The following is a 13,887-nucleotide window of genomic DNA, read 5'->3' as shown; positions in this document are numbered from 1 at the left end:
ATCTAAGAGAAGTGTCATTATGCATGTTCATTCTGTACGTTATTCCCGTCTTTGGTTTCGCATCTAGTTAGATTCTGTTGATTCCCGGAGAACTTTCTCTTTTATTTTTATATTTTACCTGGGTCTGTGAATATCTGGCTCTAGTGGCTAAACTGAAAATTCCTCAGTGTAGCCAGATCAGATTATGATCACTGACCCCTCAGCCTGAAAAAAAAAAAAAGTCATACACTTAGGGCAAGGAATTTTTTTTTTTTTAATATAATGCAACACGTGCATGATCCAGAGAAGGTGACTAGCAAAATCTTTAAAGATCTTTTCGTGTCCAAATCTAGAAATCTACTTCTTGGAATCAAGAAGTAAGCACAAGTATAGATAAATTATTATAGTGATAAAATCATTTAAAGCAATGTATATAACTGGGGTGCCTGGGTGGCTCATTCGGTTAAGCATCCCACTTAGTCTCAGGTCATGGTCTCACGGTTCATGAGTTTGAGCCCCACGTCAGGCTCTGTGCAGACAGCTCAGAGCCTGGAGCCTGCTTCAGATTCTGTGTCTCCCTCTCTCTATGCCCTCCCCCCACTTGCGCTCTCTCTCTCTCTCTCTCTCTCTCTCAAAAATAAAACATTAAACAAAATTTTTTTTAATAATGTATTACTGTTACAATTTCTAAGGGAAACAAAAGTGCATAACCCTAAGGAGACATAGTTCTTCCTTAATGTGCTAATCCTCACATAATAAGGATCCTTTTTAACAGCTTTATTGAGGTATATATAACTCATATATCATAAAAGTCACCCATTTAAAGTATTATTATATTTTTTGTGGCCAAGTAATATTCTGTTGTAGGATATACCTTCATCAGGTAGTTGGTAGATATTTAATTTATTTCCACTCTTTGGCTAGTATGAATACTGCTGCTATAAACGTTCATATACAAGTTTCTGTGTGGACATATGTTTTCAACTCTCTTGAGCATATAGTAAGGAGTAGAGTTGCTGGGCCATGTGATAACTCTGTGTTTAACATTTTGATGAACAACCAACTTGTTTTCCACAGTAGCTACGTCATTTTACAATTCCACCAGTAAAGTATGAGGGATCAGTTTCCCCATATGTCCTCCAGCTTTTGTCATTGTATTTTGATTATAGCCATCATAGTGGATGTGAAATGCTTTTTTGTTATGGTTTTGACTTGTATAGCCTCTTCAGAGAAATGTCTATTCACATCCTGTGCCCATCTTTGAATTGGTTTGTCTTTCTATTGTTGAGTTGTAAGGATCCTTCATGTATTCTGGATTTAGTACCTTATCAGATATATGATTTGCAAATATTTGCTCTTGTTCCAAGGATTGTCTTTTTACTTTCTTGATGGTAACATTTATGACACAAAAGTTTTAAAGTTTTATATAGTCCAATTCATCTATTCTTTCTCTTGTTTCTTTGTCATAAGGATTTACTCCATTGTTTTATCCTAGGAACTTTATAGTTTTAGCTCTCACCTTTAGGTCTCTTGATTCATCTTGAGTTAATCTTCACGTATGGTGTAAGGCAGATCTCCACCTTCATTCCATTGCATGTGGGTATCCAGTTGTTACAGCAACATTTCCCCACTGAATGGTATTGATGCCCTTGTCGAAAGTCAGTTGAATAAATGTATTTGTTTCCATCTGGATTCCGAATACTATTCCATTGGTCTATGTGTCCATCCTTGTGGCAGTACCACAGCCTTGATTATTGTAGCTTTGTAGTAAATTTTGAAGTTAGGAAATGTGAGTCCTCCAACCTCCAACTTTGGGGGGGGGGTGGTTTTTTACTTTTTTGTTTTGTTTTCTTGAGGTTGTTTTGGCTATTCAGGATCCTTTGAATTTCCACATGGATTTTAAGATCAGTTTTATCCATTTCTACAAAGAAGCTAGCTGGCATTTTGATAGGAATTTTTTTCAGTAGGTCAGTTTGGGGAATGTCAATATCTTAACAATACTAAGTCTTTTAATTTATGAACAGATGTTTTTCCATTTATGGAGATCTTCAGTTTCTTCCAAAAATGTTTGTTTTTATTTTAAATTCCAGTTAGGTAATATACAGTGTAGTATTAGTTTCAGGTGGGGGCGCCTGGGTGGCTCGGTCGGTTAAGTGCCCGACTTCAGCTCAGGTCATCGTCTCGCAGTTCGTGAGTTCAAGCCCCACGTGCTTGAATAGCTCAGAGCCTGAAGCCTGCTTCGATTCTGTGTCTCCTCCCTCTCTACCCCTCTCCTGCTCATGCTTGCTTTCTCCCTCAAAAAAATAAAATAAAAATTTAAAAAAACATTTAGTTTCAGGTGTAGAACGTATGTAGTGATTCAACACTTCCATGCAACACCCAGTGCTCATCACAACAAGTGCACTCTAATCCCCATCACCTACCCCCTCACCCACCTCCCCTCTGGTAACCATCAGTTTGCTCTCTGTAGTTAAGAGTCTGTTCTTTGGTTTGCCCCTCTCATTTTTCCCTTTGCCCGTTTGCTTCATTTCTTAAATTCAACATGAGTGAATTCATATGGTATTTGTCTTTCATTGATTGACTTAATTCACTCAATGTTATGTCCTCTAGGTCCATCTGTGTTGTTGCAGATGGTAAGGTCTCATTCTTTATGGCAGTTGAATACTCCACTGTGTATTTACCACACTGTCTCATTTTCTCATTTTTTTAAATTTGGGTTTCTTCTTTTAGTTTTTTTAAGTTCATTTATTTTTTGAGAGAGAGAGCCAGAAAGCACACATGAGCAGGGCAGGACCAGCAAGAGAGGAAGAGAGAGAATCCCAAGCAGGCTTCAAGCTGTCAGTGCAGAACCCGACATGGGGCTCAATCTCCCAAACCTGTGAGATCGTGACCTGAGCCAAACCAAGAATAGGTCATTTAACTGACTGAGCCACCCAGGCACCCCTAAAATTTGGGTTTCTTGATGGGATTTAAAGTTTTTCATAGAACTAACAATAAATGTAAACCTGAACTATTACGAATTTGGAAGTTTATAATCTCTAAATTATTGGTAAAAATACATTCTGCTTGATTTTTCCAAGACCCCAGTTGACTATCCTTCCCCTTCCTGTTTTTTGAAACCAGTTTTTCAAAGGCACTTAATCTTTATATCACCTCTGGACCTCAGAGGAACCACAGATACCATCCCATCAGGACGTCAGGTCTATGTCAACTCAGAATTCTCCAAGTAACTTTCACAGAACTTTACTCTGGTCTTGGGTTCTATTTCCAAACCAACATACAGTATTTAAAGAGTGAGTTTTTGCCATAGTCATTTTTTAGGCTGGTAAATGGAGGTGAGACCCACAGAATTAGAGAAATCAGTAGACCTGAAGTGATTATAAGGAGAATAAAAAGCAAGGATTAAAGTTGAAAATTGTTTCAAAGAAAGGAATCCACAAAATTGAGTCAGTATATAGAACAAGTATGTTCTATACATAGTAATGTACTATACATAGTAATGTATAACATATACGGATGGAAAGGAGAGTGGACAGACTCAGAGAAATGACTTCAGAGAAGATGCCAGAATTTCTTCTGGTCTACAGTGGTAGTGACAGCTTTGACAAGGAAGCAAGCTGGGAAAGTGAGCCTGGTTACTAGGCGGGTAAAGAATTTAGTTGACCTGGAATCATAAAACCTTTGACCTGGAGAGACTTAAGTGATCTGGCTCAGCTCCTCAAATTTGATGGTGACTATAACTTTGGCAAGCTAGCAATGTAGCTAATAACTAAGTTCTTCTTGATACCTAAACAGTGGAATCCAAACTTGTTAGCCTGGCCTTTAAAAAAAATTTTTTTTAATATTTATTTTTGAGAGAAAGAGAGAATGGAAGAGAATGAGAGAGAGAAATAATATGAGTGGGAAAGGGACAGAGAGAGAGAGAGACAGAGAGAATGAGTGGGGGAGGGGCAGAGAGAGAGGGAGACACAGAATCTGAAGCAGCTCCAGGCTCTGAGCTGTCCGCACAGAGCCTGACGTGGGGCTCGAACCCACAGACCATGAGATCATGGCCTGAGCTGAAGTCGGGCATTCAACCGACTGAGCCACCCAGGAGCCCCTAAGCTTGTTAGCCTGGCCTTTAAAGCTCATTAAAAATCTTTCCTGCAGCACTCTAGCCAGCATGGTCAAGTTGTTGTCCTTTATAAACATGCCAGCCCTTTTTGTAGTTTCTTGTCTAGTACTCTCCACCTGTCTGTTTCTTGCCACATTTGGTACAATGAAATCCTAGACCACCCATCTCCACAGTGACTACACCCTGCTCTGAGACTTCATAAACCTTATAACTTGTATAATTCGTGTTACTTCCAGATATTTACCACTTTATGAACTCATTCTGTCTCCTCAATTAGATTATAAACTATTCTGCCTCCTTTGCTAACTCCTTTTTTCTCTGGATCTCTGAATGTTAGTGTATCTCAAAGACTTAGAGCACTTTCCATGAATCATCTCCTTCCCTTGTGTGATATTAGTGAAAAGCCCAAGGGTCAGAGGCTCTGTCACCTGACTGGTTGGTTGATAACTGGTCAGATGTTTTGAAATCAGAGCATGTCATTGTTTTTTATTTGTAAAATAAGAAGGTTGAATTGGGCTTCTCTTCCCCCTGTTTTGTGGCTTTACATTTTTCTGATTATAAAAGCCATATTCCTATTCTTATAAGTAGAAGATCATAAAGAAGGAGGGGGACAGCGCAGGGCATGGGGGGGTGGGTTACAAACCTGCCACCCAGAGGACACACTTTATATGAGCATGAATATTTTTTTAACTCCTATTAGGAACGTATATATTCATTTAGGGATTTTAAAATACGATACTGTCCATCTCTAAAATCTTGATTCTTTTCTTGCCACTAAAGACATCAATATAGTATCTTTTTAAAAAGATAAATGATGGTACTACATTTTGGTACTTGACCACAAGTCAGATTAAGTGTATGACCAAAGATTTCCAGTCTGTGATACATTTAGAAGGATCCATTAGGTCCTACAGGACGTAAAAGTCCCAATAATGATTCCAAATTATCTTAAAGCAGAAGCTTGGTTCCAGTGTATATATTCCGTACTGGAATAAAAATACATACAGTTCAGCACAGTGAAAACGTAAATATTTCTTGAAAATTCCCTTTGCTATAGAATTTCTCGTCTTCTGTGTACATTTATTAGAAACAGAGGTCCTGGGCCCAAAAGTCTTTTCTGAAAGCTAGAACATAATTCATGTAATGGAAAGGGTAAGAGCTTTAAAATTATTGCTAAGGTCCTATTGGAAGTTGGATTCTTTCTATAGCAAAGTTGTTGAATTACTTGCCTAAAGCAGATTAATTAACTTTTGGTATATAATTAAAGAAATAGAAAACGTAGGCAGGGTTTTTATTTTATTTTGGATTGCTACCATCTCTAATCAGTAAACAACGCAGAGCTTTAGGTTTCTACATCTTACACCAACAGACATTCTGGGTTTTTGTTTTTGTTTTGTTTTCACTACCTTTTAAGGGAATTCCAAAAAGAGAAAATTATTTGCAGTTTTCCTAGGAAGATTAAACTGACTTGGAAACAGTCTTAAAACAGTAGTTGGGGCTCTCCAAATAAAGAATGGCAATTTTTCAAATGCCTGAGAAAGTATAATAAAGTTTCCATAAACTCATTAAAAACTTGAAACCTGATACCTACAGTGTGGTGTTGTCATCTCATTGTCCTTTAGGTCTGTCTGTTCAGTCTGAGTTGGAATATTTTGTGCCCTTACTCTGAAAAGGCAATTCACTTGGCTTCACCTTTGGCATTTCTTGGCTCAGATGAGTTTCACGGTGGTAGCTATAAAAATTGATTAATGAGGGGGCGCCTGGGTGGCTCAGTCAGTTAAACATCCTACTCTTGATTTCAGCTCAGGCCATGATCTCATGGTTCGTGAGTTCAAATTCCACATTGGGCTCCTTCCTTGCTGACAGTGTGGAGCCTGCTTGGGATTCTCTCTCTCTCCCTCTCTCTCTCTCTCTATGCCCCTCTCCTGCTTGTGTGTAAGCGTGCTCTTTCTCTCTCTCTCTCTCAATAACTAAATCAGTCTTTTTAAAAAATTGATTAATGAATTACATTCTCAGAAAAAACCTATAATCTGTGGGTACTGTCTAGTTGCAGTAAAGTTACACACCTTTTGAAATGGAAATGATCAGCAAACTTGCAGCATCGAGCTTCAGAGTCAGTTTCCTAATTTTGGCCATAAGTATTCATAAATAGAAGCTATTTCTCTTATCCATGTAGCAGACAGAACTTATAAATTAGGCTAGCTACCTAGAAGCTTGCACCCTTAGTTCACAAGCTACTCAAACGCACTCAAAGTTAGGGAGAGAGCCAAACCATAAGAGACTCTTAAAAACTGAGAATAAACTGAGGGTTGATGGGGGGTGGGTGATGGGCATTGAGGAGGGCACCTGTTGGGATGAGCCCTGGGTGTTGTATGGAAACCAATTTGACAATAAATTTCATATTTAAAAAAATGTATTTCTTTTATCTGAAGGGGAAATGGTCTCTTTCCAGGTTTTAGTTTTAAGACTTCAAAATTGTAAGGAACTGTCATTATGATTTCTGTATTGGCTGATTTTAGTGGTGAATTTTTCCATCTTAAAAACAAAACTTGTTGCTTTTTTCCTTACTAAAACTTGGCTTTTGTCATGTTCAAGAGTTATGTTATACTTGTTTATTCATTCTCCATATATGTATTTAGTGACTGATATGAGCCAGGCAATGCCCAACTCTAAATTCCTCCAACTAGCTGTGTGTGCTGTCTGTACCCTGCCCTCCTCTCACTTACCCAGTCTCTAGTTGTCTGTCCTTAGTTCCCGGTCTTTGCTTTATACCTCATATCTTGCCATGCTTTTCTGAAACACATCCCCCTCCTTCAAGTGCTCTTATAGAAAGGTTTGGTAAGTCATTTATTATATAGTGGAATTTAAGTCATTATTTAACCTCCAAAAAGCTTTTACATTTTGACTTTTCCTGTAAATGTGAATGAAAAACTATTTTTGAAAGAATTGAGCTGTGTGCATGTATGGAGGTATTGGAAGGGCAGAGCGCCCCCTGGTGATTCATTTGAAATCACACCAAATGAATGGCCCTCTGCCTTCCTCTCCCACCTTCGTACTGTCTGTGCTCCTTCCCATCTCCATAGCTGTGCAGCTGTCACTCTTCCTGCTTGAACTGCCTGTACCTCTTTCCCGCAGCATTCAGCTCAACCAATCCTACATCCTTCCTAAAGGTTTTTCTGTGTCCTCTATCATTCACTTCCATTCTGTGAGTTCCTCTGTTGTATATGGTCACCATCACTGAGATTGGCACTTAATTGTTCTTTGTTTCAATTGGCTCTTTTCTTCTTCCCCATCTCGAGTATAATCTTGAAAAAAATTAATCCTGTCATCTTAACTTTGTGTTTAGATGGTGCCTAGCAAAGAGACACAGTTGGCATTCAGTGAATACCTAAATAGAAATGAGAACATGCCTAGGCCCACATATTTATATTGTATTTAGCAATACTCTGCAAATGAGTTCATCCTTCATTAGAAGGACACATGTCATCATGTCATACTTCAGGGCATTGTTAAAATTCGTTAAAGTTTTTTAAAAGGGAAAAAAGCAATTTTTTTTTCTTTAAGTGCTGACATCTGAAGAAAATTTTGATTTTTACTTCTTAATAGGTGGTTTGTTCTGGATGCAGAAACCAGAGATCTAGTTTCTATCCACACAGATGGGAATGAACAGCTCTCTGTGATGCGCTACTCAGTAGGTAGGCAGATTGACCCCCATCCTGGCATTCACAGCATTTCTCTGAAAGTGCATTTTTTCACTTCCAATAAAACTAACTATTTTTTTTCCTACTCTCTAGACTTGTTAAGTATTGAATATGTTTCCCCCAGTATCAGATTAAATTCTGCAGGAGACTGCAAAAGAACTTCTAAAGTTAAACAACATTATAAATCATCAAGCAAATTTAGAACAGACTGTTACAACTGCTTTTGCAATTGAAAGCAGAATATAGTACAGTCAAATCCCATTGTAGGGGAATTACACACATACTTAGAATTTTGGATAGGTATTAGATTGACTGTTACATCTATTTAGCAACCTTTTTTTATATGTAAGAAAATAGAAATTATAGTAATGTTCAAAATACACTGTGATAGAACCTATTCAGGTTCTTTAAAATCTAGTTACATTATTACTGGCTACATAGTAATGATTGGTTTTGTTACTTAGATAAAATACTCAGCTCATTATAAGAATTTGATAAATTCATTTAGCCTTATTTGGATAATTCTTTACGCCTTATTCAAAATGTTAATTATGTTCTTACAGTATTCCAATTCCTTTTCCCCATTATTAATATGGTTTTGATTCATATTCTTCCCTGGAGTTAGTGTGAGTGACTTTTGCTTATATTTGAAAATCTATTCCAGTAGTTGTTGGATCAGTGTGGGATCCAAAGGATTTTTTTGATTGCTTCTAAGTTGTTTCAAAGGAACCACAGAATACTGTTCTCTGAGTTGAACGTGGAAGGAAAAGTATTTGCTTCAAGCTATAAGCCTGGCAAGTTATCTTAAGGCAGAAAAGGTATTCTGTTTTAGTCTCTACTAACAAATTACTGCAAGTGTAGTAGTTAAAAATCCAAAGGTCAGTTAGACTTTATTGACCATCTGTTAAGTGGTAAGAACAATAGAAGAGACCATGAAAGAAGAGAATATAGTCCATTCCCAAGAGACTATAGTTAGAGAAGTCATGTATGCTCCACTGAAATGAGCAATTGTACCCTCGGCTTGTGAGTACTGGGTACCTAGACCCATAAGACAGGTTAACCTTCCTGGGGCCATATTGTAGCTACCTAGAAGAAGATGAGGCTAGGGTCCAAGGCCTGTGAGTTCTCTGAAAAAATGACTGTTGTTCAAGTGCGCTTAGTGATGGAAGGATTTATTCATCAAATACCAAATACCAGTTAAATTCATGAGATTTAGCAACATTTGTAAAATAGCATTTAATACAGGTCAATAAAGTAGCAGCAAATGAATCCATCAGTACATTTCTCTAGTTAACACTTTTTCCTGTCTCATTCTAGATGGCACCCTCCTGGCTGTAGGATCTCATGACAACTTCATTTACCTCTATGTAGTCTCAGAAAATGGAAGAAAATATAGCAGATATGGAAAGTGCACTGTAAGTGGTTGAAGTAAAATAAATTAAGCTGGAAAATTGCTGGAAAATTTTACTTCTGTTAAAAAGTTAAATGTTTACATTGATGTTTCCATTATTTTTTATCTTTCACTGCTTTAAACTTTAATCTCACTCTGTGAAAATGAAGATTACTTGACAGCAAAATACTGCAGTTCCCTGTGTGCTTTAGAAATACTTCTTCTTTTGGGGTTCCTGGGTGGCTCAGTCGGTTAAGCATCCAACTCTTGATTTCATCTCAGGTCATGATCTCAGTAATGAGATCGAGCTCCATGTTGGGCTCTGTGCTGAGCATGGAACATGCTTAAGATTCTCCCCCTCTCCCTCTGCCCCCTCCTTTGCTCGCATGTTCAATTTCTCTCTCTCTCTCTCTCTCCCAGCCCTCCCCGCCCCCCATCTCAAAAAAAAAGTTTCTCCTTTTGATGGTAGTTTAATACTTCTTTTTGACTCGATTTAAGGCAATTTCTTAAACCACAGCTGTGTCCATAGGAAACCCTTAGAATAATAACACTTCTTGAAAATGGAGTAAGTCAGAAATGAAAGGGTAATCTCACTTTTAATCCCGGTGCCCCACATTCTTGCCCACCCCCAACACCCTGCAGTTTCCTGTGTCACCTCTCTTACCACTAAAAGTAATTTATTAAGAGAGTTAACAGAAGCATATTTCCTTCAATTTGTTGTCCTGATTGAGTAGGTTGTCATTGTAAGGTAAAGATTCGATTTAATTCTGTGGACATACTGAGTACTTACCTTATTGACAGTGTTCTGCTAATTTAAGAAATGTTCTGGACACCGGGAATATGAGATTTTTGTTTCTTCAAAAAGTATACATTTGAGTTGAGGGCAGGATAAGAAAGGCAGGTAGTATACTATAGTGTCAAGGGCACATATTTGGGATCAGACTACCTGAATTTGAATTCTTATTTCACCACTTACAAGCTAGTGTGACCTTGGGCAAGTTACTTAAACCTTCTGTTTCAATTTTCTCATCTATAAAAATGATAATAGCAGTTTTCTACTTCACTGGATTAAAATAAGTTAATACATATGAAGTATTTCAAATAGTGCTTGGCAAATAATAGGTTACTCAGTATGTGGTAACTATTATTTTTATAGAAAATGAGGTAGCATGGTGTGTGTGTTAGGAAATTAGGGCTAGAAAACTGATGAATTAGTGATTAGTGGCAGCACAGATCCAAAATAGTTTTAGGGAGAGAAATAAAAGAATTTGTTTTTAGAAGCATATACATGAGCAAAACCCATTTACTAGTCAGAGAAGAGGCTTGTTTATTTATTTTGTGTATGTGCACCTAAAACCAGCCTATAAACAGTCTACAAGCAACCTCAAGGTTTTAGAATTTATCCAAAATTATTTTTTTTGCCTTGACAACAATTATGAATCATTACCCGGTAACCTGTTGAAATCTCTTTTAATTGATTTATTATCTTCATGATGTGGAATAGTACAGTAATGCCTCTTTGCACCACGTGAGTAAGTGAAATGCTCCGCTGAAAGGAATTTTCGGTGACTGAGGTTTACCCCACCAGGCACCAAGTTTTTAATTATTTTTTACCTCAACCTTTTAAAAAAGTCCATGTCTTAGTAAACAGAGTATATCAATTATAATTTAAAGGTGGAATCATAAAATTTTCCAGGGAGCCTTGTAGCACACACTTGGCTCAGCCCTCATTTTACTGATAAAGAGACTGAGTTTCAGAAAAGATAAAGGACTTGGCCTTGGTTGCATCTTGACATGGTGGCAAACTTGGGGCCGGAGCCCTCTTCTCTTAGTACGGCAGACTTTCTACTGTAATGATAATGCCTCAGGTTTTTCAGTATTTGTCTCATTGTCCTGAGAATGACCTTGAGAGTGTTGAGAAATGTCTCAATTGCATGAGACTTAGCCTTCTCCAGTTAAGCAGCTTTTATCTTGAAAGCATTTGAAAATTGCTTTCGGAACTGTTAAAGTTGATAGTGCTGTTTGAGCCTGTAATGAGAGGCTCGCTACTCTGCTTTTCTAATTATCTTGTGTTTTGTACTTTGCTTCCAGCTGTCACTTCTCCTTGCTGTCTGCTTCCACCAGCTGGTGTTACAGTTTCATGTTGACCGCTTTTATCTGGTGTCTGTTAGGGTAGAGGACAGACAGAACCGAGCTAATGCTGGTTTTGCCGGTAATAGATTTGACTTTAGGCCAGTTAGTTAACTTCTTTAAATCTTGATTTTATTATCTTAAAATTGGGCATTTTAATAGTTCCTACTATATAGGATTGTTGTGAAGATTAGGAACTATTCACGGTTGCAGATACAAATGCTGTTTTCTATTTCAATTCCAATATTTTCCTATTACTAGTCAATATTTTAAGTAACCAGCATAGCTGCAGAAGCCTATTTATTTAGAATTTTTAGAGAATGTCTCTCTAATGAATTAAGCAAGCAGTTGGAGCCTGTCCCTCTTGATGGCATCACTTTTTGTGGAAATGTCAGATGAGAAGATGACTGGTACCAAGAACACCAAGGAGCATGTCTCAGTGAAAGGCAGCTAACTGATGATGTGTGAGTCCCTCATCGGTGGCTTGCTTGACAAGGTTGTGACAGGCCAAGGCCTTGCTCACTGTAATAAGCTAAAAAAACAAAACAAGACCCTTTTAGAGACGTGGACTTATATCACACAGGTTCTCCTGTGTAAAATACCAATTTACAAGAGCTATAACTGATAAGGGACTGAATCCTAGTTTCCTCTGGCCAACCAGCTTTCCTCTCCATAAGCAGGCCTCAGGAAACCAACTCGTAATCAGAATGCTAGTTTATTCATTTAAAATAAGATCTATAAATGCCAAGGGAACAGGACATGCACATCCTCCAGCCAGTACTTCCCTTTAGACAAAAATTGCATGTGTAACCAGCGTATCATGAGGAAGTGAGCAAGCCTGGCACTTCGATCCCCAGTAGGTCAGTAGCTTCCCCTGGAAGTGGTCCTGGTTCAGGTCCCTCTACCCTAGACCTTAGGTGGTACTGTCCACATTTGCCTCTGCGGCTCTGTTTACGTGCTGACCACCCTGCCGCCACCACCTGCACAGCACTTGCTGTGGACAGATTCATACGTGCGGTCAGGTTGTACTCTAGACTTGCTGGCCTTGGACCTATTAGGGCTCTTGTTTCTTTGCTCTTTTCTGCCTTGACTTATTTGATGTCAATTCTAAAGTTTAATTCCCACTGTAGTTTCCATAAGCACACAAAATTTATTCTTCCATTTCATTGAAATTTACATGCTGTTATGTAGCAGATATTCCCCCTCAAACGCCTCAAGTTTGTTTCTACCCATGTGGTCCTGGAACTTCTCTTTGAAGGAACCCTAGTGATCTTCCAAGAAATGATCTTCTCTCCATGAGCCTGACCTCTCTGGGCTGGCTGAGGGATAGAGAGGAAGAGACATAGAATGGAGTCATCCTGGGGCTCCGGGGTGGTTCAGTCAGTTAAGCGTCCCACTTCGGCTCAGGTCTTGATCTCACGGTTCAAGCCCCACACCGGGCTCTCTGCTGTCAGCGTAGGGCCCACTTCGGATCCTCTGTCCCCCCTCTCTCTGCCTCTTCCCCACGCTTGCTCTCTTCCCTGCTCTTTCAAAAATAAACATTAAAAAAAAAAAATAGAGTCATCCCTCCATACTGTTTCTGTGTGGCAGCCTTTCATTTTCTCTTCTGTGGCCTGCCATCTCACTTCCTCCGTTTGCTCCTGGGAGCACACCATCTTCCTGCTGCCCTTGGGTTCTCCACATCCCCTCCAGCACACACCCTGGGCCTGCTTGACCAGATCTGTGGCATTTTGTGCCTCTCACTCAGATCGTATAAGTTAGAATGACCTTTTGTCTTTCTTTACTTCCCATGAAAGCATCCATCTTCTTAGTGTTTAATACAGACTAGAAAAAGTGGTCTGACTAACCTGTGGGATTCAGGGGTTCATGGTTATATCATATATTCACTGTATAAGCAGTTTGATTTTATAACTGCTGCTATGGAAAAGTTTATAAAAAGGCTTTGGATTCAGAAGCTCTTTTTAACTTCTGCAAAGCCCCAGGGTTTGGGGGTGGGGCTGGGCCGGGCTAGTATGGATCTGATTTTCTTTGCTTTGTATATGGGGCTTCTCTTGATTTTACAGCTTAGAAGAATTTGAAGACTGCTGGTTGGTTATCTGAAATACCTTTGAGGATTGTGAGGTTTTATAGTTTTGTTGCTTTCCATACAATGTTTCTTTACCTCAGCTTTTCCTGTGCTATTTTGAAAATGTACTGAAAAAGTCCTTACTTATAAATTCTTTTTCTGAAATGCTACTTTTAAATTACTTTCTGCTCATCTTCACTGTTAGAGAAATGAGTAAAAGATAAGCATGATTTAAATGCTGTGTTTCATTTGGTCCAGACGTCTCTGACCTGGGCTTAAACTCTGGCTCCACCAATTCTTTTTTATAATAGTGACTTCAGAAAAGTTATGTAACCTCTCTTTGCCTCCTGGACTTGCTCATCTGCTAAGTGGGCGTCCTCCTGCAGGCTCCTGGAAGATTGAGAGTTGACCGTGTATGCCCTGTGCATAGAATGTTCTCTGCTCAGTGTTGGGTGCCATCAGCAGCAGCATTGTTCTCAGTAACTAGATGAGACAACCCCGGGTGTTA

At 38.7% G+C, this 13,887-nt stretch overlaps 1 protein-coding gene across 6 annotated transcripts in view; it reads left to right on the top strand.

Moving 5' to 3' along the window:
- Positions 1–13,887, top strand: part of EML4 (EMAP like 4) — a 161,027-nt gene that overhangs the window by 135,063 nt on the left and 12,077 nt on the right. For all 6 annotated transcript variants that reach the window (XM_053200997.1, XM_027033640.2, XM_027033641.2 and 3 more), the window contains 2 exons: positions 7,700–7,788; positions 9,112–9,209. In XM_053200997.1, coding sequence (XP_053056972.1) covers positions 7,700–7,788; positions 9,112–9,209 — 187 coding nt within the window. The remainder of the gene's footprint in view (positions 1–7,699; positions 7,789–9,111; positions 9,210–13,887) is intronic.

Source organism: Acinonyx jubatus, chromosome A3 (genome assembly GCF_027475565.1).
Source record: "Acinonyx jubatus isolate Ajub_Pintada_27869175 chromosome A3, VMU_Ajub_asm_v1.0, whole genome shotgun sequence".
NCBI lineage: Eukaryota > Metazoa > Chordata > Mammalia > Carnivora > Felidae > Acinonyx > Acinonyx jubatus.
This window is presented reverse-complemented; position numbering and strand designations above follow the sequence as displayed.